Consider the following 24706-nt stretch of genomic DNA (forward strand, 5'->3'; position numbering starts at 1 on the left):
CTCCAAAAAGCTAGCACACAGCTCTAGGTCACAATAAACACTGGATGCAGGTGGGACGCAAAAGCAGGAAAGCGTGCCCATCTCGGGGCCATGCTCCAACGCAGGGGCTGCCTGCTGGCGACCCCAACCTCTGCTGTCTTCAGGAATTGCTTCCCTACCCTCCTTTGGCCAGCGGTAGGGAATTTCTTCTGGTCTCCATCCTCTTCTCCAACAGGAACATCCGAGAAGGATAAATGCAATTCACGGGGGCCCTTGGGGAGGTCTTCTGACAAGACCCATGGCCAACCCACTGCCTTTCCTGTGCCTTCGGAAGCCACCCTGCGGCCCCCTCTGCTTCCTCAAGCCAAGCACCAGGCTGCCTAGTATCTGCCCTGCCCCAATAACCCAGGCCGAGGTGCATTCCAACCCCGCTGCTCTGATGGGCCTCATTCGGCTCATGCTACTCCCGACACCAAGAAGATCGGAGCATCACTCCCAGCCCAGCCCAGAGGAAGAGCTCTCATTCCAGCCACCATTCAAAAAAACCTCCAGAGGTGCCACATGCTGTTTCTGCTACCACTCAAGGAACACACAAAGGAGCACCCCTGGGTCACAGGCTCAGGTGCAACAAGCCAACGGGTCAGGCCAGGAGGACAGGAATAACACTGTCAGTCACACAGGGAACCAAGTGACAGCACAAGTCAGAGCCCGTCCTGGCGGGGCTGAAAGTTCAGCGAATCCCTCTGTAGGGAGGAGGCAGGTGAAGAAGGGCAGGAATTCGTCCCTAACCCTGAAGGAAGCAGGTGTGGCAGGAAGGGGAGGGAAGGGCTTGGCTGACAGCAGGGACACCTCTCTCCCTGGGCTCATCTGCCATTCACTGCTGGGGGGATGAGTCTGCCTGTCCATTCGCCACTCGCCTGGCTCACCCTCCTGGCCCGGGCAGCGCACACTGTGCTCCCTGAGAGCTACCAACCAGGCGGGTCAGAGTCCGAGGGACTCGAGGTCCCCGGTGCCCAGACGCAGGCCCTCTGCGGGCCTGTGCTCCTCCCCTCCGAGCTCTATGCCAGTTCCCGACCCACCGAGGGGCCAGCCTTACTTTCCGCTACTGTTGCGGCTCTTCCCTCTCTTGCGGGGGGGCGACAGGGCGCTCAGGGCGTGGGTCCGTTTCCTCGGCCTGCCAGGGCCTCTGCGTGCCAAGCTTCTATGGGGTTCCTCGCGCCTGTCCCTTAAAAAGAATCACACGCTTGGCTGTGAACCTGGGGGGTAGAGGGGGCGCGGAGGAGGACACACGATACACACACGTCACTCAGGTCCACACACACCTCTAATGGCCTACCACAGCCAACCTACTGAGCGCCAACGCCTATGAGAGCCCAAGCAGGCCTCTGCCTGCTGCAGCCTTGTCACCGGGCCGGCCGGGGCCGCGGGATGTGGCTGGGGGCACACTCACTCAGGGTCGCGGCGTCTCTGCAGCTTCACCAGCTCTCGCTGCTTCTCCTTGTACCGCCGCTGGACCTCGGCCAGCCGCATCCGGAAGTCCAGCTCCATGGCGTCCATGCTTTCCAAGGACGACTTCATCGCATACATCTGCGGGGAGAGCGGGGTGAGAACGCTGACACCCACCAGCTCCTGCCACCCACAGGAGTGGCGAGGCTTGATGGTGACGGGGCCCTAGCTCGAACCCCATCTCTGCCACTTATTAGCCAAGGCCGTGGGCAGAACGCAGAATAGGGATCAAAAACCAAGTCCAAGGGCTGTGTGGCCCCGGACAGCTGCTTAAGCAGCATGGCCCGTCGCGTTACCCATCATTTATAGATGGAGGCTCAGAAACGTGAGGTGCTTGCCCGGGGCCCACAGGCAGCGAAGAGCAGGCCTGCTCTTCCCAACCCATCAGGCTGTCGCCCATTGTCCCACGGATAAACTGAGACCCAGAAAGGGAAAAGAGTTCGCCCAGGACTGCACAGCAAGTCAGTGGCAGAAGCTGGACTCAGATCAGGCCCTTCCAACTCCAAAGCCAGCCATGTCCCCAGCAAGATGGCATCTCTGGGGGACCCACCCCAGACCCCACAGGCAGGCAAAAACAGGCCCGGGACACCTCACCCGTTCCTCTTTCTTCTGCATCCAGCTGTACTTCTTGTTGGGATTCAGCTCCCGCGGAAGCCGCAGGTTCTTGAGTGGGTCCACGAAGGGGCTGTCCAACACCTCCTTCAGCATGTGGCTGCTGGCTGCCAGCAGGCTCTCCAGGGAGGGCCGCACTGCTGGGCCCCGCTCTGCACCTGCACATGGGAGGCAGGTGAGCCCATGCGTCTATGCCTGCCCTGGGGGGCAGGATTCTAGGCGCTGCCTGGGGGCAGGATTCCTGGACTTGGCAGCCAGCCCGACCCCAAAGAGGGAGGAGAATGAGGCCCAGGACCAGCTCAGGGCTTGCCTAAGGCCACATGGTGGCCCCAAGGATGCCGACTACACCGCGGCCTTTCCAAGAAGCAAGAAATGGTGCATGGTGCTAAATGAGAACGAGCGAGAGTTGGAGCACACAGCATGACCCCGTTCCAAATGTCCATTGCTATACAAAGTCACCAAGTGCCGGCAGAGGTACTTTCTGGAGTGTGCCTCTTTCCACTATCTGCCCTTTACATTTTCCATGAGGAATATGCACACTCTTAACTTCCAGAAAAAAAGAAGCCCAAGTTAAGTTTTATAAACTGTAAAACTAATATGAGAACATAAGAAACACAAACCTGGCAGAAAGGGGTGAAGAAAGAATACCTTCCCCTCCCCAAGAGAGTTGCCCCTGCCACCAGAAGTGCCAAAGGAGACGTTCTGGTAGAAGATCCCAGAAACAGGTGCCCGTATTCGAACACAAGTGATGTCCGTGGGCATCCTTTATAAACACGAAAATGGCACCAACCCACAACACAGAAGAACACCTCACGACTCTACGCAGCATGGCAAAACGAATGTTTACCACATGTTATGAGCCTAAAACTTACAACACTGACCCCTCTGCAGATCAAAGACACCATAATAACAGCAACTTTACATGGCCAGACCCAGTAACAGGTGCCTAAAATTCTCTGGCACTGCGGAGTTGTGTTTGTTTGTTTGTTTGTTTTTTAAGATTTTATTTATGTATTTGACAGAGAGAGATCACAAGCAGGCAGAGAGAGGAGGTGAAGGAAGCAGGCTCCCTGCTGAGCAGAGAGCCCGATGCGGGATTCAATGCCAGGACCCCGAGATCATGACCTGAGCCGAAGGCAGGGGCTTAACCCACTGAGCCACCCAGGCGCCCTGGCACTGCGGAGTTTTAATCAATCTAAATAAGTAACCTCTACTAATAGGAGATTTTAGTCATTTCTAAAATTTTTTTTGGTAGTGGGTGGATAGGCACACAGTCAGGACACGCGTGTTCTAGAATTCCCACCTGTGTGAGTAACATAATAGAGGTACGTACATTTCTCTGACAAATATTCCAGCCACCTCCAGAAAGGGCGCACCAACCCAGCATCTCAGCAGTGGCTCATAGGAGGTCATTTCCCCTCCAGTCTCTCCCAAAGTTAAAGAAGTTTTCTTTCTTTCTTTCTTTCTTTTTTTTTAAACTGGTGTTTTCTCAGTGATCTAACGTGTGATCGGGTTTTGTGAGTGTACCTGAGGTGCTAGTTTTTCACGTGTACCAAAGAAAAAAGTATATTCTTTACTACCGATGCGTATAGCTCCATAAAATCAACATCAGTGACTTTTCTCACGTGGCTCAGGGCTTCTCGACCTTGGCGCCATCCAAGTTGGCTCAGCTCCTCCTCGGCCCCCCCACCCCAAAGTTGTGGCTGTCCTGGGCATGCGCTACAGTTGCTGCAGTGGCATCTCCTACCTTTGCCCACTAGATGTCAGCAGTACTCCCCCGAGCAGTGACAACCAGGAGTGTCACCACCGATTAAGAGCCAAGGGTTCTGCTCTTCCATATCCTTGCAGAAACTGAGACAGCAACTCAGTGAACCCCATCAGCTCACAAGGGGGGCTGGTGCGGGGCCCACAAGGTCCTCCAAGCCATCAGAGTCAGTTGCTGGGTAAGGCAGGAGAGGGCCACCCCGTTACAGAGGAGGGGACCAAGGTGCACCTTTGTCTCCTCCATCGCCCTCCAAACCAGTCCTGCTGGGGCTCTCACGACTGACAGCCCAGGGAAGGCGGGATGACCGTAGGCCAGCTGCTATGGGATGAACTGTGTCCCCTGCCAAATCCACACGCCGAAGTCCTGACCCCAGGACCTCAGAAAGTGACCTTATTTTGCGAGCCTCTAAAGAGGAAATCAAGTTATTAGAGGAACCCTAATCCAGGAGGACTGTGTCCCTAAGGGAAAGGGAACTCTGGACACAGGCAAAAGGGGCAACCAGGCGAGGACACAGGAGAGGCCTCCACAGGACCCAGCCCTGCTTGCCCCCTCACCCAACTAGGAGACGACACGTTTCTGCTCTCTGAGTCCCGCAGTCGGTGGTGTCTGTGACAGCAGCCCCCGCTAACCAGCACACCAGCCCTGTGGAGGTACCAGCACGGATGTGACCCATGGGCCATGGGGAAGCTCTAAGTGCCACCTGGGGCCTTTTGTGGAGGACTGATGCTCTGTATCCTGTCAGCAACTGCTGGGAAGAGAAAAGGGCTACCAGAACCTTCAGCACACACAACCCCTACACACCAGCACCTCCCAAGTGCACTAGCCAGACCAGGGCCACAGATCCAGCCCAGGGCCACCCAGCCAGCCCTGGACCACACCTCCTCAGCAGAAACCACCTGCAGGTCACAAAGTCTCCCCCCACCCCCCCCGCCAATCCCCAACCCCCCACCTCCCGAAAAGTGCTCTTCCACAGGTCAGGCCAGGAACCTTGGACTTGCTCTTACACCCACCCAGAGTCTGGCAAAAGCCCACTGGCTGCACCTTAACTTCCACTCAGAATCCTCCAGCTCCTCACCTCCACCTGCCCCGCCCCACCCCCAGGGCCTAGAGTCTCCTCCTGGGTCTCCCTTGCATCCACACCTGTCTCAGCATCAATTATGCACACAGCCCCCAAAATGACCCCACTGAAATCTGATCCTATCACTGCAACTCCACACCCTCTTTCAGGAGGGCCCGGGGACCCCATCCCCTGCCCAACCCGCCAAGCTCCTTGTGGCCACCACTCTCCTCCTTCCACTCCACTCTACTCCCAGCCTCCTGGCTCCTGTTCCAATGTGCCACACACAGAGCCACACCCACCATTCACCTCAGGGCCTTTGCACCTACTGTTTTGTCACCCTGGAATGTTTCCCCCAGAAGAGTTCCTCCCTGACCTTCCTCGGGTCACTTTAATCAAGAAGAGGATCCCTGGGCACCTGGGTGGCTCAGTGGGTTAAGCCACTGCCTTCCGCTCAGGTCATGATCTCAGGGTCCTGGGATCGAGTCCCGCATCGGGCTCTCTGCCAGGGAGCCTGCTTCCTTCTCTCTCTCTGCCTGCCTCTCTGCCTGCTTGTGATCTCTCTCTGTCAAATAAATAAAATCTTTAAAAAAAAAAAAAAAAAAAAGAAGAGGATCCCTGGCCTTCTCCCCTCCACCCTGTGCCCTTCCCACTATGTCCACTATTACTGCCTGTCACCACCCAACAGTGCCAAGGGCTGCACATGGACAGCCTTGTCTAAAAACTGTGCCGGCACACAGGTAGATGAGGGCAAGTAGGACTCCCGAACAGAAAATGAGGCAGGGGCGTGCAAAGGAGCAACGGTGGGCAGCAGTCCCCAAACCAGGCGACCCATCTTCAGCCCCTCCTTCCCAGCTGGGCCCTCTGCGTCCCCCACTGAAAACCCAGCACCTGCTGGCAGGACTCCAAAAGGATTTTCGTTTTCTTCTGAAAAATAATTTTTTGTACGAAACTATTTAAACGAGAGAAAAGAAGTCATGAACTTTTTGACAACAAGAACCCGACAACGGACCCCTGTGGGGAGGTGGGCGGCACCCGTTCAGGCTTCCAGGGGGCCACAGGACAATGGCAATGAACAGGCCTTGAAAATGTGGCCTTGGTTCTGACCTAGCAATTCCACCCCTGGGAACAGACCCCCAGGAAAATCAGAGGGACGGCCAAGGATTTTTCTTCAGGCATAATCATCATATTACATACAACAGCAAAACAAAACAAAACAAAGGGCAGTACCATCTAGGACTAGGTTACTAAAGGGTGGGCCCTCCATGATCTAGAAAACTTGACGGTCCCTAAAAAAAACTGTCAAGACACACAGCTCTGAAAAATATTTCATACAGATATGCTAAGTGAAAAGGGAGGCTCACAGAACATTGTTTACAAAACGATCTTAATTTTAGAAGTGGTGTGTGTACAGAAAAAGTTCTAGAAAAAATGCACCAAAACACTAGCAACACATTACCACCCTGACAGCTGTCGCCTGGGCCCTTCCCTCCTTCATGCCAGTTCTGGGCCGAGCGTGGGGTGGTGAGGCTCGCCTGGCCCACAGCTCCTTCTGTACACATTTCTTGGAACGCCCTGAGTTTCTGTGTTGAACACCAGTGGGTTTGTGCCTAGCCCAGAATTCACTGCCCTTCTGCTGACAGTACCTGTTTCCTTCTGAGGAAAGGACCCCTGCACCCTGCCCTCCAGAAGGGAGAACCCCGTGAGGGGCAGTGAACAATCAATCAGCCTGTTCCTTCCCATCTCCCCAGCCACACTTTGCTTCTGCAGAGAGCATGAACCCCAGGGAGCCAATGAGAATGAATCAAAGTACATTTGCCAGAGGTACCCAAGAAAGCGGTGGCCTCTTTTTAGAGTCTGCTGAATCGGGTAGGCCTGTAGACCTGCAAGGAAGTGCTGGTGACCCCCATGGGGGCAGTGGGCCTGCTGTGAATGAGGCCAACAGAGAGGAAAATGGAGCAGATGGAGAGAGAGATGGGGAAGGGGTATACAGGAAAAGAAACTCCTGATGACTTGAAACGCCCAGATCCAGCCATAGCTGAAACTTACTAATTACCACTGTACTTCGGTTCCAAGAGCCAATCAATTAACCCCACCATTTTCTAGGTTCAAAGGAGAGTTCCTGTCCCCTGCAACACCAAGAATGGTGCCAGTGAAGAACCCCGCACTGAAAGAACAAGGAGAAACGTCATCACTAAGAAACCCATAGCTGCATGGTAACATGAAGGCGCTTGGAACACTACTGACTTGTGACCAACTGAAATGGTCAATTTCATTATGTGGATTTTGCCTCCACTTAAAAATATAAAAACCAAACACAAGCCATTTCCTAAGGATTTTCAAAATCGTTAAATTCTTACAAAGTTAAAAATGTAAAAAAAAAAAAAAAAGCCCCAGACACCAAGCACCCCTTGTGGCTCACCTCCCACCTCCTGGCTCCTCTTCTCCAGCTCCAGCTCGGCGATCTCACTCAGCAGGGTGATCCCGTGCAAGAAACTCTGCTCCAGGACCAGGCTCTGCGCCGCCTCCAGCTTCTCCAGGGCCTGGGTGCCGGGGCCCGGGGAGGGCAGAGGCCTGGCCTGGGGCAGTTCTGCAGCCGCCGCCAGAGCGTTCATACCAGCCAGTGGGTCCTCCAGGCCGGGCAGAAACTGGTCGGAGCCTTCCTCCTCCAGGAAGCAGGAGCCGCTGGGCACAGGTGCAGCCTCTCTGGCCTCCAGACTCAGGCACTCCCCATCCCCGGCGGGCATGTCACAGTCTGCCAACTCCAGGCTGGGCCGGGGCTCGCTCGGGGCTGCCTGTGCTAGGCCCTCCTCAGGCACCGCCTCTGCCATGGACACAGCCATGGGCATATCGACGGGCACCTCCACAGGCTCCTCCTTGGCCTCGACCAGTGTCTCTGGCGTCAGTCGCACCCCCAGGTCCGGGGCGGCTGTGCACGGTTCTGTCCGGCCTGGGGAATCGACCCGCGCTTCGGCCCCCTCCGCGAAGTCCGGGCCCCCGGGGGGCTCCATGCCCCCCTGCCCGCTGGCGCTCAGCGCCTGGGCCTCCAGCAGACCGCTTCCACAGCCAGCCACGGGGCTTGGGGCTGCCAGGGCTTCCTCGGGAGCCAGTGTCAGGGGAGACTCCAAGGATGGCACCTCTGCAGGGCCGTCGTCCATGTCCTCCACCTCGGCCTTCACCTCCCGTTCTACCAGCGGCTCTTCATCGGGGCCCTCACGCAGAGGCTCTGGGATCTTGGAGGGGGACAAGCGGATAGGCTTGTCTTCAGGCGACAGCGCCAGGCGCTCGGGCCCATCGGCTGGGAGCGGCACATCAGGGGCCCGGCCGTCGGCGTCGGAGGCCGCTGTGGGCTGCAGCAGGAACGGGTAGGGCCTCCCGTAGTGTGGCGGCAGGGTTTGAAATGGGTACCTGGGTGGGATATCTGCCGAGGACACGGAGAGTCAGCAGTGGCGCTCTGACCTGTCACATCTGACATCCCCCATGTCCTCATGCACATCCACCCACCAGCCAAGACAGAGACCCTGTGGCCACCCTCCTGTCCCGGCCAGCCTACGGAGCTCTTCCCGGCAGCAACTGGGGACATCGGCATGTCCAGACCAGAGAGAGAAAAGTCAGCCACCATCCTGTCCCCAAGGGGCTTCAGGTCTCAGAAGCAGAAATCATCATCGGCTTGCTTTCTCTCCCCAGCCCTAACCCCACAGCATCCAGCACGAGGCTGGCCCAGAAGCAAACACTCAGTAGTCCGCCCACAGCCCTCACCCACCCAGGACAACTCCAGTCCACCATTGCCGCCCCATCCCATTAGAGCAGAGCTGGGGCATCCAGGCTGTTCAAGAAGTAACGGTAATGCAGTGCTGCCCTCCCCCCCCCCCCGACCTTCCTACTCTACCCTCCCCCCATCGAAGCATCCTCTCCAAGAGCAGGACGGTCTGCGGGCGGATCTCCACAGTGCTCCCTGGGCTGACCAGGGGGAGATGGGCGCACACAGCACCTCCCGGGGCCCAGGCACGTGCTCCGTGCCAGACATGAGCAATCTCCCCAGAGAGGGGTCACACAGCATTCTGGTGGCAGAATCTGAACTTGAACTCACATCCTCCCGGCCATGCTCTCACACTCCTAAGGGCCACCAGGGAGGAGGCATGCCATTCAGGCCACCGCTGCACTTCCCACTGACCCAGGCCAGGGTGGGGAAGAGCACTGTGCTCACAGCAGCGGGGGGCACCCCCAGAATGGGGATCCCCATGCTACTGTTCTCACTGTGCCCACTCAGCAGCTCCCATGGGCCAGCCACAGTGTGCCTGACAGTTCTTAGCTTTGCTTGAGCCTCAGAATGAGTCCTTTGGAAACAGTTGGGTTTTTTGTTTTGTTTTTTTATACCATAGCTTCTGTACCCGCCGTGGAACCCACCATGGGGCCTGAACTCATGACCCCGAGATCAAGGGGTCCTTACAGACGGAGCCACCCAGGCACCCCAAGGTAGGTTCGAACGTAACTGTGCTCCCGGAAGTGGGGCCCGAGAAAGGCCGAGCCCCCTATGCTCATGCGTTCATTCCAGAGCCGGGGAGCAGACCCGGCACACGGCAGGGACCGGCAGACAGAGGAAGGAAGGAAGGGCCGGACCCATGGAGGGTACATGGACCGGCGGCGGGGGTCAGCTCTGCCAGAACCCGAGCCCCCTCCAGTCTAAGCAGCACGCGGCCCCTGGGGGTCTGAGCCTCACTCCTACCCGAGAACAAGGCCTGGAAGGGGCTGGGGGCTTCCTTCTCCAACTCCAAGTCCTTCTTCTCCACGACATTCTCAGGCGCCTCCTCCTTGCGGGTGATGCCAGGAGTGGGCGGCGGGGAGGCGGGCGGCGGGCTGCTGGGGTGGGAGCTGGGCGTGGCGGGGTAGGCATAGGTGGGTGCCTTGGACACATCCTCCAGTTTCTGGATGACCTTGGCCTTCAGGGCAGCCACAGGGGAAGCGCGGGGAGATGGTGGCGGGCTCATGGCCTTGCCATAGGTGCCCGTGGGGCCAGCAGCCAGGCCGGGGGGCTTCCGAGGCAGCAGCCCAGGGCCTGGGGCAGCCAGGCCGGCCTTGCCTGCAGCCTCCAGGCTCCGCTTGCTCACCTTCTCCTCCATCTCCACCCGATGTTCCTGGGCCTTCAGCCGTTCCTGCTGGGGAGGGGACCGGCAGGCAGGGTGAGCACAGGAGGAGCCATCACCCAGCACCTCCCCAATCCCAGGGGGCCCCTCAAGCGGGGTCCAGGGTGCAGGCTGCCCAACCTCCCGGCCTGCTATGGACATTCCATCCTGACTCGCGTGTAACAAGCACAGCGTTCCTTGTGGAACCCCAGACAGGGCTGGTGCGGGGAGGGGGGGGCGCCTCCAGCCTGGCCCTGATGGGAACCCCCCAGACAGGGCTGGTGCGGGGAGGGGGGGGGCGCCTCCAGGCTGGCCCTGCTGGGAACCTGCTGTCAGGACAAGGAGGGCAGGGCGGAGGCATGAGGCTCCTGATGATAAAGGAGCCACCCCACTCCCCACACTTTGATGGCATTAGAATAGCTACCCTCACGGGGAACTCACTATCTACTGAGTACCCTCCTGCCTTATCACCTTTGGGTCTCAAAATGCCTGTGGGGGGGGGTGTCTCTTCCTGCATTTGATGCTCTTTGAGGCAATGGAAGGACAACCAGTGCTCATGGGGGAGGTGAGGGGGGCAGGGAGCCAGGCAGTCACAGAAAACATACTGGGAAGAAATGCTCCCAGCACCAACCACTCTCCTGATTATTAAATCTCACTGATAATCCTGATGACGCAGGGTTACTAGTACTCTCCAGAGGAGGAAACCTAAGCCCGGAGACGTTAAGTCATTTACTCAAGGGCACAGAGCCAGGTGCGCCAGAGCTGAGGGTCAAACCCCGGGCCCTGGCCCTGTCCACTGCCCTGCCTGCTGCTTGGGCCACCTTGGTGGACTTCCCTGGAGTGGCCACTTCCTGAAGGAAAAGGGACAGGCCAAGCAGAAGACAGATGTCCTGGAAGGAGGCAGGAGGAGGCAGGAGGGCTGTGGACTTTTGGGAGCCACCCACGTGGGGAACCCCTCGTCTCCCAGCTCTTGCGATCAGTCAACATGGTGGTCAGAGGCCAGCCCTGGCCAGAGAAGGGAGCCGGGACCATGGAGCTGGCAGCCTGGCCGGGGGAGCTCAAGGAGGAGGTCAGCCTGGGCTCAGAAAACAGCATCCAATGCAAACTTCCCCAGTTCAGCAGGCTGCCTCGCCTGCCTCAGTTTCCCTGCTGCACCCTGTACCCTGCCAGTCCCCATCCACCTCTGGGCCTGCTCACGTTGTTCCCTGTGCCTGAAGGGCTTGTACATGGTCAACTCCTTCGGGTCTGTGGGCTGACGCTTCCTCCTCCTCCAGGTGGCCCTCCCTGACCACCAGCCTCTGCCCTCTTTGCCTTCTTTTCTCCCTCACAGCTCACAGCTCTTAACTGCTGAGTTCCTGCCTGTGGAGCCATCTGCCTCTCCATCCCTGGGGGGGCTGCAGCGGGCTCCCTGCCCCGTCACCACCCCTCCCCGCCACTCACCACGAGCTGGGCACTCCTCTGCAGTTCCAGGGCCTGGGCCGCCTGCTGCTGCAGGTACAGGAGCTCCTGCTGCCGCAGGAAGCGCTGCTGGGAGAAGAGCTGCAGCTGCTGGGCGTGGTGCAGGGGGCCGCGGCCCGGCGGGTACAGGGCAGCCCAGAGCGGGGGCGCCGCGGCCCGCTCCATCAGCTCCGCTAGGGGCAGGACGCACAGTGAGGCTGCATCCGCCACCCAGCGCCCCCCGGCCGCCCCCTCTGGAGGCGGGGCACGGCTGGCCCGGAGCCTCCCTCTGCACCCACCTCCCTGGCCCAGGGCCCAGGCCCAAGCGCTCCATCCACACGCCAGGTGGGATGTCCCGGGATGCTTACGACAGGAGCATGCCAACAGGGGGTCTCCAATCCCCTCCTCCCCACCACACCCAGTGGTCTGCCAAGCTGACTCCTGAGGGATGGGAGGCACCAGGGCCAGGGGGGAGGGGTGTGCAGGCCCCAGAAAGGAAAACCTGCTTTGGTTCTGGGTAGGAGAACATTAAAACAAAGATGCCTATGGATTTATGACACGGGGAAACCATGGACATCAGAACATCCTCGAAGCCCCGGTCTGCCTCCTACCCATGAGCCCTCCACCCAAAGGCCACCACTTACCAAAGTGAGGCAGGTGGTCGCTGGGAATGACCACCAGCTGGCCCGACTGGGGGTCCCTCACAAACTGGTAAGCTGATGGCAGGGAGCCCCCCAGGCCAGGCGGGAAGGCGGGCGCCATGCCCTGGTGCAGAGGAGGTGGGCCCAAGCCTAAGAGGACCCAGAACCGAGTCAAGGCCAGGAGCCGGGGGGGACAGGCCCACCCACTTGCTGTCTGCTCCCCAGACCCCCACCTCCTGGGGCCTCCAGGCAGGAAGCTGAGGGGTGACAGGCTGCAAGCATGTCCACAGCCACCCACCCCTGGGCACCAGCTCCTAATGGGCTCAGCAGAGAGACCCCCACAAGGCGGGTGTCTTAGTGACCGCCTTCCTCAGACTCATGAGGGAGCTCAAGTGCAGGCAGAGGAAGCGAGGTCCAGGCCCTGGCCACAGGAAGACAGGAGCCCGCTCTGGGCGTGGGACCAACGAGCAACTCCCCCCCCCCCCCACCGTCATGCCCCGGCACCAGCCCTGGGCTCCAGGTAGGAACACGTGGGGCCCACGCTATCCTCAAGCACCAGAGAAGGGAACTCGCGCACCCCACACCCACCGTAGGGGTGCCCGGCGAGCCACATGGATGTGCTACCCGAGCGGGGCAGCCAGGGATGAGTGCCCAGGTGGGCTGCGGGGTCGGCGGACCAGCGCCCGGAGCCTGCCAGCGATGGGCCACCGGTCACCATGAGGTTAGGGTTCAGGCCATTAGCAGCACAGCTGGTGGGGTGCAAACGGGCCAGGTCAGCCAGCTCCTTACTTTCTCTGAAAGGGAAACAGGCATTGGCAACAGCCCCGTGGGCCTAGGGAGGGGATGGGGGAAAGGACAGTTATCCCCCGAAAGACCCAGCGGACACCGAGCATGAAGAGGAACCAGCTCTGGCTCAGGAAAGAATGGCCCCCAGGGCCTCTCCCAGGAGGGGGGGGGACACACACTCCCTGGAGAGGGACTGTGGGGCCATCTGGCCTAGGATCAGGGTCCTGGGCCAGGATAGCTCCAGCTCCCAACACAAGAGGCCACACCCACTAGGGTCATGCGCCCCAGCCCCTGGGCAGCCCCCCAAGCCCTCACCTGAGGAGCTTCTCCTGGTCTCGGTCCAGCCGCGCCCCCAACAGCCGCTCCTCCCGGTGCCTGGTCCTCTCATCCCCACAGTCACCATCGGCTCGGCTGTGCCCTGAGGGGAGTAGACAGGTGGTGACCCCCAGTCCAGGGCCCCAGCGAGCCCCCCTCCCGGCCAGATGTCCTTGGTGCCAGGCCCTTCCACACCCCCCAGAGGGCCCGTCTATAACTCGCACTCCCACGGGAGCCACCCAGCACGCTGTTAAGACGGACCCTGCGAGAAGGCCAAGTACATTCACTGTCGCGGCTCTGCTACTTTGGGGCTGGGAGGGCAGAATCTGGGGGCGGGATGGGTAGGATGGAGGGAGGACCTCAAGCCAAAAAAGCAGCACAGCCAGACCCAGGTCCCCAGAAATCCGCCACCACCCTCAAGCCTCACGAAGTCTCATCGGGGTGCTGGCTGCTGCAGACACGCAGCCGTCTTTCTAAAACCGAGACAGAATAAAACCAGAGCAATGATGACCCATATGGGGGTGAGCAGAAAATGCGGGAGCTGCCACTGGGGCTCCCCCGTCCCCGCCCTTGCCCGGCACGCGCCACCCACCCAGGCTAGTACCACCACACCTCCCATGAGCTGCCCGGCCCCCAGAGACCCCTCAGAGCAGAGAAGGCAGGTCCCCAAGTCCAGCCTGGCACTCAGCCAGTTAACCGAAGGGGAGGTGGGGCAGGGCAGGAGCCCGTGGAGGGCCCCCACCGTCTCCTCTGTCCCTCATCGGCCTGCCACCATCTTCCCACTCCTGTCCCAGCCCCTCTTCCTAGGCGTTTTCTACACCACGAGCCGGAACTCGGGACACAGGTAGCAGTCCAGGGCACACTAGGGCATGGGAGGCAGCAGAGACCACACAGAAAGCACCGGAGACTTTTGTCAAAAGGGAAACCCACTGGGGCTGGGATTCATGCTCGGGGCGGAGGGGGGCGGGGAGGCCGCTCCCAGTCCCCCCAGCACGCAGGTGTTACTGCTCCAGCAGCAGCCCCCACCCTCGTGGGAAAGAACCCCACTTGGAATGCTGCCATCTCCTCTTTAGTACCCCCCAAAACGAGGAGCTCGCAAAGAACAGAGCCCCCAGGAGAGGTTCAGGGTGCCAGGGCGTCTCCCCGTCCTCTGGGGAAGGCTGGAGCCTGCCAGCCCCAAGACCAAGGGCAAGAGCCCTGAGAGAGCACGCCAGAGACCCAAGCCCATGTGCCCATGGACCAAGTCCACAGAGGGACAGCCAGCAGCCTAGCACTGGGGAAAGGATGCCGGAGGTGGGCAGGGACAACAGGGGAGCGCAGGGAGCATTTGGGGATCAGCGCCAATAACGAGGGCATCCGGCAGCCTGGCAGGAGTGCGGGCGGACAAGGGAGACCGTGGCTTCACAGCCTGCCCCTGGAGGACACCAAGGTACATCCCTGGCCACCCGCTCAACTATTCAGCAAGGCCATGGTCGGCAAAGGCACCGTGTACGCCAGCTCAACGTCACTGCAACCCCTCTGGGCCCCAGGCAGGGAGGGGAGAGGCCCTCCGTGGGAACGCAGTGCCACAGCCAGGTTGGGCTCAGACCCAGTCAGGGTGCCCCTTGCCTCCGGTTTCAATGTGGCTCCCGTATCCAAAGGGAGCCTAAGCCCACTCACCCACTTCATAAAGGACTGGAAGGGGCCCTGTTCAGGGATCCCCCGAGGTAGGGAGGGCCAGAAGGGCAGCCTGGGCTGCAGGCAGGGCCAACATGTGGACGGCCACCCAGAGTCCTGTGGCTGGGCTGGGAAGTCAGCATGTGCGCCCAGCTTCCTTCTCCCAGAGGAGATGGCCTCCCACTCCCTGGGCCACCCTGGATTCAGTCACAGGCTTTGCACTAATTCCTGAAGTCCCCGAAAGGGACAAGTGCCCGCAGGGTATCCTGACTCCAAGTCTCTTGTCCTCTGGCCCGATGCCTCTCCATTGCCGTGGCTGTCACCAATCACTCAGGGTGTCAGTGGCTTCCCATCTGTGACCCTACCTCCCACCACAAACCTGTCTGCAGCCCCACCCACCTTGGGGGACCCACCAACCCCAAGTCAGAGCCCCAGAGCAGCTCTCTCCAAATCCGGTTGGTCTCTGAAGAAATGACATGCCCACACTACCCAGGCTTGGCTGTACTACAGATCTACCCTCCTCCTTCCATGTCAACCTGTCACCTCTACAGCCCTTATTCACACCTGTCCCTCCCGCAGAATGCCAGCCCCACAGAACCATGCCCCTATGACCTTGGCTTCCTGCACTCCAGTCACCTCAGGGCCACACATGCTGTTCCCTCTATCCAGAGTGCCCTTCCCCAAGACTGCTTAGGCCCTCCTGTCAGAGCTCGGCTTAAAAGCCACCTCCTCCAGGAAGCCCTCCCAGACCAATTCTCCTCCACAAAGCTCCCTTATTTGTCTCCCTCCCATCAGTGACCACAATTATGCTACTACCCTGCTTGCTGGTGGTTTGCCATCTGCTTCCTCCATAACCCTATGTACTGCTCTGGTTCAAGGAGTCCCACTCCTGGCTGTGTACCTCTTCCCAACACAACACCTGACATAGGGGGAGCTACTCAATAAATATGCAGGGAAGGAAGGAAAGAAGGAAGGGAGGGAGGAAGGGAGGAAAAAAAGAAGGAACCCTACAGATATCTACAGAAAAAACTACCTATGTAGCAGGAATAGCAAGTACAAAGGCCCTGGGGCAGAAGAGTGCCAGAGAATGTCAAGGAGACCATGGTGGCTAGAGATAGTAATAAGTAAGAGAGGTGCCTGGACTTGAGGTAACAGAAGAGGTGGGTACAGACTACAGGGTCCTGGAGGCTGTGGAAGGGAACGTGGTTTAGATTTTGTTCAAGGTGGGAGGGGAAGCCAGAGAAAGAGTGAACCGGAGGGCCCAATCACTCCTCCACGCTGAGTCCCAGGCCAGTGGGAGACCAGCTCCTCCTCCATGACCCAGGCATGTGGGGCAGGGCCCAGAGACACAAACCTCACCCCAGCCCTTCTGTGCCCAGAAGGACCTTAGATCTTCTCCGTGCATCCACTCACTCAGGGGTCATCAACCCAGGACATGGGTCCCAGAACCCAACCCACTCTAGATTAGGAAACTGAGGCACAGGAAGGCCAAGCAACCTGCCCAGGTCATACCCCAGACTGACAAGGCGGCTTCTCTGGCTGGGACTGGCATCAGAGTGGCTTCCCGGCCGCTGAGGAGCTGCACGGCACTGGTGCTGGGGACACGGCAGCACAGCTGTTATCACGCATTTGCAGCCCTGCCCCAGGGCCCAGGAGCACGAGGCCACAGCCTCTCCAATCCCAGCAGAGGCCAGGACTGAGGCCTGGTTCCCACGGCAACCCCATCCCGGTGTCCCTCTGGCAGATGTGGTGTGGCTGCTGCTGGCTCAGGCTGACGGAGCACTCTCTAGGATCCGGGGCCATCGCTGCTGCTGACACCCACACGACCCCAGCTCTGCCTGGGGTGACGCGGGCGCACCCCCACAGCCCCTCGGGCCAGAGTCCCCATCCCCATGCCTCCACCACAGCGGTGACACCAACAGGCAAGAAGAACACGTAGGAGCCATAAACCTGGGCCGAGGTTTGTTCAAGCTCAGCCTGCCCCTTCCAGCCCAGGGACCCTGGGCCAGTCCCTTCACCTCCTCAGGGGCCCCCTCTCCCTGAAGGGGAAGCCGAGAGAGCAACAGATCCTCCTGCCAGGGGCTGCTGGGGGCCTGGGCTGGTTCCACCTAACGACCAGGTGCTCCCAGGGCCACCCGCTGAATGACAGTGGCTGTGTAGGGTATCCGAGGACACACCACCAGTCACTAGGGCTCATGGCTATAGGTCATGCCTGTCCTTACCCCATCTCCGGGCCTGTATGGGCCACCAGGAGCATTTCTCCAAAAGATCTAGAACTCACAGGCGCTGTCACAAGCTCTCAGACCCCAAAACGCTGAACGTGTGCCAAGAAAAGGCAGGCCTGGTTATGACACACCTACTGTGTGCCCAGCAGCTGCATGGTCAGTGCGGACACCAGGGCCCGGAAGGCTCAGGCCTCCTGTGTAAGGTCACACACCTGATGAGGCAAAGACCGGTTTTGAACCCACTGACCAGCAGAAGGCTCTCTCCAAAAATTCAAGAGACAGGGACGGTGAGAAGAGACCAGGAGACACAGGCTGATGACCCCCCACTCGGCCGGGGTGCCCCCAGTTCCTGCCCCTCCCCAAGTGTGCCAGTATTGGGAAAAACCACTACTTCTGATGGGAACTGTGTTAAGGGAAGAACCCAGCTGCCGACTTTTCAATGGCTGCCAGTGACAGACCAACGCCTGAACGTCTCCTCCCAAGCCCATCAGGGAGGTCCTCCTTCCTGCCTCCCTCCCCACATTCTGTCACACACATACGCTGTTACACATATACACGCACTGTCACACGCTGTCACGGAGTCACACGTCACATCACACACGTTGTCACTGTCACACACATTCATTCACACACAGTCGCACAGTCAGGGTCACACTCATTCAGTCACACGCGTGGTCACACACATTTGTCTCACATTCCTACTACAGCCTCGTGCTGCCACGGTCCCTGCCAGTCACACGCACTGCCACAGTCACACTTTCTCACACACCCTCACACACACCCTGTCTCACACACGTTCTCTCACACACTCACACCCACACTCGTCCGACTACAGTCACACGCATTCCCGTACGCAGTCACACATACTGTCACAGCATCACAAATTCTCAGTCACACAGCGTCATACCATCACACGTTCTGTCACACACACACATACCCTGTCACGCTGTCACACGCACACGCACTCACACACCGTCGCACGCATGTTCACGTGCACACGCTCATAGGTCTTCTCTCACACACATACATTTTCTCTCACACATGCTCAAACACGCTCGCGCTCTCTCTCTCTCACAGGTCCCCACGGACACATGTCCCTTGGACCTGGGCAGATACTCAGGACTGTGAGCCCCCAACAGGGGTGAAATACCATGTCACAGGACCATTCCTTCAGAGAAAGGACCCAAAAAGATCTCGGGCCTCCCAAAAGGTTCCCTGGATGCAAACCTCTGTTCTAGCAGAAGGGCTCATCCCCCACCAAGCCAGCCACCACTGACCCAGAGCTGTCATCCGCTCCTTCAATCCCAGAATGAGGCAGTGCCTCGGGCCAGCCGCCTGGGTCAGGGAACAGGCTTCCTTCACTCAGGCTCCAGAAAGAACCATGGACCCAGTCATTCCACAAACATCCGTAGAGTGTCTCTCACTCTAGGCTGCATGAGATCCCCGGCAGCTACTGTGTGCATGCAAATGGCTGGGGAGAGGGCCAGCAACCCTGTGCCTTCCTGGGCGCACCTGGGAGAGCAAGGCTAAGACAGCAGGGACAGGATAGTGGCTACACGCCATGGACCGAGGCCAAAGTCCAGAATTTAGCACAGGTAGGCCAGACCAAGAAAGGGAGCGGGCCCCAGAAGACATTCACCCAAGATGCCTACACAGCTTCCAGGAGTCAAGTCTGGGAGGTATAGGAAAGGGGGCCACGTGGGTGCCAGAGAAAGGGGCCAGGACATGGGTAAGGTCTAAGCTAGGTACCAGCTGCGTAAGGGAAGCTGGCCGGACACTGGAAACAGAGGCACGGGGAAGAAATCCAGGCCAGCTACTGAGAAGTCACAAGAGCAAGGACAGTGGGATACAGTCTCAAACCCCACACCACAACACACTAGACACCATCCAGGTACGGGGTACGGCCTAGCACCCACCCAACCTGTAGAAAACATCCTCAGCTCCACAATCGGCAGATCAAGTCCACAGTTCCAACAAAAACGCCACAAACATCAACCCTCCAAAACCCCATTCCAACAGCGCATATGCAAGGGACAAAAGAAACACATCGGACCAAACCCCAGAAAAAGACTCAGCTTCACCAATACTTAAAAGAAATGCACCACTCTTGCCCACCGAAATTAGCAACAGCCTTTTTTTTAGGCACTGAGGTACCAAACATCAAGACCCATGAGAACACAAGGACCCAGTTTCTATCCATCACCCTCGGTCACTCATTCACTCATTTATCAAACACCTACTATGCACCAGACCCCACACTAGGTCTGGGGAACAATGAACTAGGTAAGGCAGTTACTCCCTCAAGGACTGAGGACTGAAGACTTAAAACCAGCCTGCTCCTAGGAACCTATTCTTAGAAAATGACTCAAAATACCAAGAAGGTGAAACGCACAGAAATATTCAATACAGCATTACAAGCACAAAAAGATCAGAGAAGCGGGGGGAGAGGGAAGCCCACGAGAGGAATGGTTAGCTGAACTATGGTGTGTGCTCTAGACAGGACAGTGAAGGCCATGAAGTATTTTTATAATGATTTCCCAACAGTGAGAGGTTTTAAGCCCACACGGTAAGCATGAAGAATGCAAGGACAGGCATTGGGTGTAGTCTAGGAACTCTGCAGGTGCAACAACAGGGAATCATTGGGAAGTGTTCAGGGTGTTGGGAAAATGGGAGTAATCTCTGTCCTTCACCCTTTCCTTTTACAGGTTTTTCTACGTGCATAATGGAAAAAGCAGTCAGCTTCAAAATAGCAGCTGCAGCCCACAAGTGAATAAAGGAAAAACGGTAGCAGAAGAGTGGGGAGTAGAGGTCAAAACGAGCCTGAGACAGCTAGATGGGAAGCAAAGGTGGACAGGATTTGGAAGGCGAGGGTGAAGCGTGGAGACGGTGAGAGGTGGGACCCGAGACGCACCTTTGACGTTGCTCAGCGACAGGGAGCGCTCCTGGTCTGCCAGCCCAGGCCCCAGCCGGCCACTGCCGCCACTGTCCTTCTGCCGGGCCACGGCCACCGCAATGCCCACGGGCGGGTGTCGCACCTCTGCCTCTCCCTGGGCCCCAGAGCCCTCACGCCCGAAAGCCTTGGCGCTCTCGGGCCTCTCCGGGTCCCGCTTCAACTGCCGCCCTCCACCGGCCGCAGGGCCGCCAGGGTGTGGCAGGCGGGCCTGGGTGCGTGGGGCGCCCGCGGTGGTGGGGGCAGGCTCGGGTTTCATGGTGCCCAGGCCTCCAAAAGGGCTCTTCTTGCCGCAGCCGCCAGGGCGCACGGCCACGGCCTCGCGGGTGAAGCTGCCGCTGTACTTGATGAGGCTCTGCATGGCGGAGGCCTCCCCCGGCCCGTGGGCCGCGGCGTGCACATCGGCGCCGGGCCTGGCGCAGGCGGCCGCGGCGCGGGGCAGCGCGCCCCCGGGGTCCAGGTAGGCCTTCTTGGAGGCGGCCGCCTCCTCCTCGGCACGGCTGGCGTGGTGGTGCTGCGCGGCCAGCACGGCCATCTGCGTGGTGGCGAAGTTGCCCAGCTCGAAAGGCTTCCACTTGGGCTCAGGGCCGGCGGGCGGCGGCGGTGGCCGCGCGGGCTCCAGGCCGAACAGCTTGGCGGCCTGCTGGGGGGCGGCGGCGGGGCCGCGGGGGGCGCGCTCGCAGGCCCGCGGCTCGGCCTCGGGCTTGAGCAGCTCCTTGGCGGGGAGGTAGGCCCGGGCGTCCGGGGAGGCGCGCGCGGCCCGTGCCGGCGGGGCCTCGGCGGGTGGCGGCCGCTTGAGCGAGCGGATGACCGAGTTCTTCTCGCGGAGCGCCTCGGGCCGCTCGGGGGGCGGCCGCGGGGACCCGGGCGGGGCCTGCAGGACGCCGGGCCTGCCCGCCTCGCGCTCCCGGGCCCTGGCGTCGCGCGCCTGCGACGCGATCTGGATGGGCCCCGGGCGCTCGTCGAAGGCCTCCACGGAAGGCACGAAGGTGGGCGCCACCACGCGGTGCTCGCGGCCCGGCTCGCGCGCCGCCGCCGCCGCCGCCGCCGGGAAGATGGTGTAGACGCCGGCGGACGCGGGCTGCGGAGCGGCGAAGGCCCCCGCCGGGGCGGTGGGGGGCGCGGGCGGGCCCTTGGGCGGCGGCGGGAGCGGCGAGGGGCAAGGGCACGGCCCGGGCAGCAGGGCCTCTGCGCGCCGCAGCCGCGCGCTCTCGTCCTGGCGCGCCGCCTCCTTGGCCACCAGCGCGGGAAGCCCTGCGTCGCCCGCGCCGTTGCAGAGGCTCAGCGCCGGGGGCGGCGGCGGCGGCGGCGGCGGGTTCTTGCCCTTGCACTCGGCGGCTGCGCCGGGCCCGCGCGGCGGCCCCAGTTCGGCCAGGAAGGGCGATAGGCGCTCGGCGAGGCGCGGGGGTCCGCGGTCCTGGCGCCCCTCCGCCCGCGCCTCCTGGGTCAGGTCCACCACGCCGCGCGGCCCCGCAGCCTCCTCGCGGGCCCTCGGGTCCTTCTTGCCGAACAGCGGGGGCGGCTCCCCGCCGCGGCCCGCCCGCTCCTTGGCTGGACCTTCCCGCGAAGAGCCTTTGGCCGGGGCGCTGGAGGAGTGGCCGCCCGGGGTCCTGGAGGAGGGCGCGTGAGAGTGTAGGGCGCCTGGAGCCCCCGGGGCGGGCAGGTAGAAGCCGTCTGTGGGGAAGAGAGGGTGTGGGCGTGAGGGTGTCTCCTCTCTCCAGCCAGGCAGAAGCAGGGTCCCTGAGGGGCGCTCCGTAACCCCCAGGTTAAGAAGGAGGTCGGTGCTCGGCGCAGCCTTTGGGAGGGGAGACTCTGGAAATGAAGAGTACTGAGTTCCCAATCTCGCCTTGGCTGCGGACTGACCTTCCCGAGCCTCAGTCTCACCTGTGAAAAGGGCGGAGGCCAGGATTGTTTTAAGGGCCTAAGGGGACTGGGCGAGCACAGCATAACCAGAAGGCACCAGAAGGCACCAGAAGGCTGCAGGGAGGGGGTGGAGCTTAGGGACAGGGTCTCAGAAAACAATACTGGGTAGTGGTGGGGGCCCCAGACAAGCCCCTCAGAAGTTACCCCCCAAACCCAGTCTCCCTTCTCCTGCCCCCCCTCATCATACCTTTCTGGGTATCGAAGATGCTGGGCTGGCCCAGCTGGCTGAGGAGGGGGCTCCCGCTGCTGGGGGGCTCCAGGTGGTTCAGGTGGAGGTAGGATGGGTACAGCCCGCTGGGCAGATGGGAGAAGCCTGGAAAAGAGAAAAGAGAAAAACTGAACTGTTCCACCACATGTACTCCCACGAGGAACTTCCTTCCATCCCTCTCTTTTTCTTGAAAATAAAATATTTTAGCCTGGTTTATTCACGGAGTCCTGAGATATACTGCCAGCTCCCCAGGGCAGGCTTGCCCATCCCACCCCCCCAAGACTGTGGCACTTCAGGCCTCCCTCCAGGCCCAGGGAGCCCCAAGAGGCTCGGGCTCTCAAAACCCCCAAGAAGAGGAATCAAATGGATTCAACCAGGCAGGGGACTGTGTGGTGATGGCGATGACAGCAGCCCTAACCACAGGCCCAACACTGCCAACAGCTCTGCCTTTGTTATTCTCACAGAAACTTCAAAAAAACTCTGTGAAGCGGGTAGGATCCTCACTTTATAGATGAGAAAACAGAGGCTCAGAGAGGACCCCTGGCTAAAGTCGCCCAGTCTAGAGGAGCGTGACGTTCAATGGAAATCACTGGGACTATTCACCTCAGCCTAGCACAGACCAGTGGAGCGGTTTACTGGTTTAATCAGTCCATTCTCTGCTGTGTGACCCCGAGCAGGTCACTCACCTGATCTAAATTATCAGCCGACACAGCATCTGCAGCTGTCGGTCAATGCCTCCTGGGGAGAATCCTCCCAGTCTTCTCCCCACCAGGGCTGCCCAAAATCGGGGCTCCGTGGGACAGAAAAGTCGGGAGGGTAGCCACAGAGAAAGGAGACTCCTCCGAGGGCCCACGGAGAACGAAGGCCCAAGAGCAGCTCAGCAGGGCCCAGAAAGTCAGGCAGACTGGTGGGATGGCAGGCACTGGGCACCAGGGGAGGGTCCTGAGGCTCTGCCTGGGCTGGGGGTCCTCTTGGACCACAGGCCTATCAGAGATCCTTGAGACGCCGGTCCCGCATGCTCCCAGCTGCCCCCTCTAAGACCAGAGATCCAAGGCCTGACCCTGGCCGCAGGGGACCCACGCTCCTCCCACAGTGCCCTTGATAATGGTGTTCCTGGATAATGGCGCGTTAACAACAATCACCGAATAATCAAGAGCACCTAATGCTCATGATCTCTTTCTGCCCCTGAAACACCACATGGGATTCCCCCCTACTCCCCGCCCTCTCATCTGGGAAAGAGACCTAGCAGTCCCTCTCTCACAGCTGGTCAGGGGTGGGGGATACGGTGAGTTCCGCTGTGCAGTGTGCGCACAGGTCTGTAACCATTTCTACGTGACTAGTGTTTGCGACACAAGAGAAAAAGGAGTCAGGAAGGAAAGTGGTACAAACTGGCAGCACAGAGACACCAGGCAGCCTCTCTGCTCTCCAGGCCTCCCCCCACCCCCAGCCCTGCCCTGGCTGGCTGAAGTGGGAGGCTCAAATGAGACCCCAGTCCCAAAGGACTGCCCACCATCCCAGGCCTGGAGAAGCAGGACCACCCCCATCCCACGGGGGGTACAGATGATGATAGGGACTTGGTGAGACTCTGGCAGAGGACGTGGGCAGACGGTGAGCCGTGAAAAGCCCAGGAAAGCCCTCAGCCTGCAGCAGGTGCTCCTAGGACCCAGCATCCAAAGTCCATCAGAGGCGGAGAAGCAGCTCAGGGTCCCCCCAGGCCCATCTCTTCACTGACAGAGGGGAAGTGTGGCCCCAGGGGGATCCAGGATTTGCAGGGCTCCCAGATGCCTACAGCTTGGAGTGCCACTGAGGAACTGCCACAGGAGAGCCCTCTGGCCCTGGTCCCACTGCTCCAACTGTGATTATCGAGGGCCCCCAGGGAGTCAGAGATGAGCAGAACAAACTAGGCCCTGCCCTCAGAGCTCACTCTGGTAAGAAAATATCTGTCTTCACAAGTGAGAGGTGCACCAGGGGAGGGGAGTCCGCTGAGTCCTACAGGATTAACAGTGGGTGAGTTAGGGGCTGCAGCAGAGGGAACTGGCTTGTGCAAAGGCCCTGCGGCAGGCACCAGAGGAAGGACTGAGCGTTTGAAAACCAGCAGGGAGGCTGAATGACCAGGGCTTGCCCCCCACCCCCAGCCACCGCAGGAGAGATGACCGGAGGTGGAAGGGACAGCAGCCCACAGCCCTCAGCCCCGCCCACCTGGCACACTCCTTACCTTCATGGGCGTGAGCGGCCCACAGCTGGACCATAGGCAGGTTGCTGGGGGTAGGGGAGCGGAAGGAGAGGTCAGAGGGCAGGGGCACGGGGCTCCCATGGGATGAGGCTGAGGGCCCCATCCCGCTGGCCACAAAGCTGCCCAAGAAGGCCTCGCCTGCAGAGAGAAGGGGGGGCTGTCAGGCACCCACCAGGCCCCCACTGCCCGGCCCAACACCCCGAGTTCCCCATGTCTCCCCCGCTTCTCAGAGCTGACACTGGCAGGAACACCAAAGAAACCTTCCTGGCCTGCCCCAGACCCTTGGGCTC

General features: G+C 60.0%; 1 protein-coding gene across 3 annotated transcripts in view; it reads right to left on the reverse strand.

Moving 5' to 3' along the window:
* TNRC18 (trinucleotide repeat containing 18) overlaps positions 1–24706 on the reverse strand; it is an 83117-nt gene that overhangs the window by 36334 nt on the left and 22077 nt on the right. For 2 of the 3 annotated variants that reach the window (XM_044232567.1, XM_044232565.1), the window contains exons 2-13: positions 24399–24554; positions 22163–22288; positions 20014–21726; positions 13222–13324; positions 12709–12914; positions 12124–12270; positions 11483–11673; positions 9646–10075; positions 7342–8340; positions 2080–2255; positions 1430–1566; positions 1076–1204 (exon numbers count right to left, since the gene is read on the reverse strand). In XM_044232567.1, coding sequence (XP_044088502.1) covers positions 1076–1204; positions 1430–1566; positions 2080–2255; positions 7342–8340; positions 9646–10075; positions 11483–11673; positions 12124–12270; positions 12709–12914; positions 13222–13324; positions 20014–21726; positions 22163–22288; positions 24399–24519 — 4478 coding nt within the window. In that variant the 5' untranslated portion in view covers positions 24520–24554. The remainder of the gene's footprint in view (positions 1–1075; positions 1205–1429; positions 1567–2079; positions 2256–7341; positions 8341–9645; positions 10076–11482; positions 11674–12123; positions 12271–12708; positions 12915–13221; positions 13325–20013; positions 21727–22162; positions 22289–24398; positions 24555–24706) is intronic. The other variant, XM_044232566.1, reaches the window with a different exon arrangement.

The sequence above is a fragment of the Neovison vison genome, chromosome 14, assembly GCF_020171115.1.
Source record: "Neovison vison isolate M4711 chromosome 14, ASM_NN_V1, whole genome shotgun sequence".
Lineage (NCBI taxonomy): Eukaryota > Metazoa > Chordata > Mammalia > Carnivora > Mustelidae > Neogale > Neogale vison.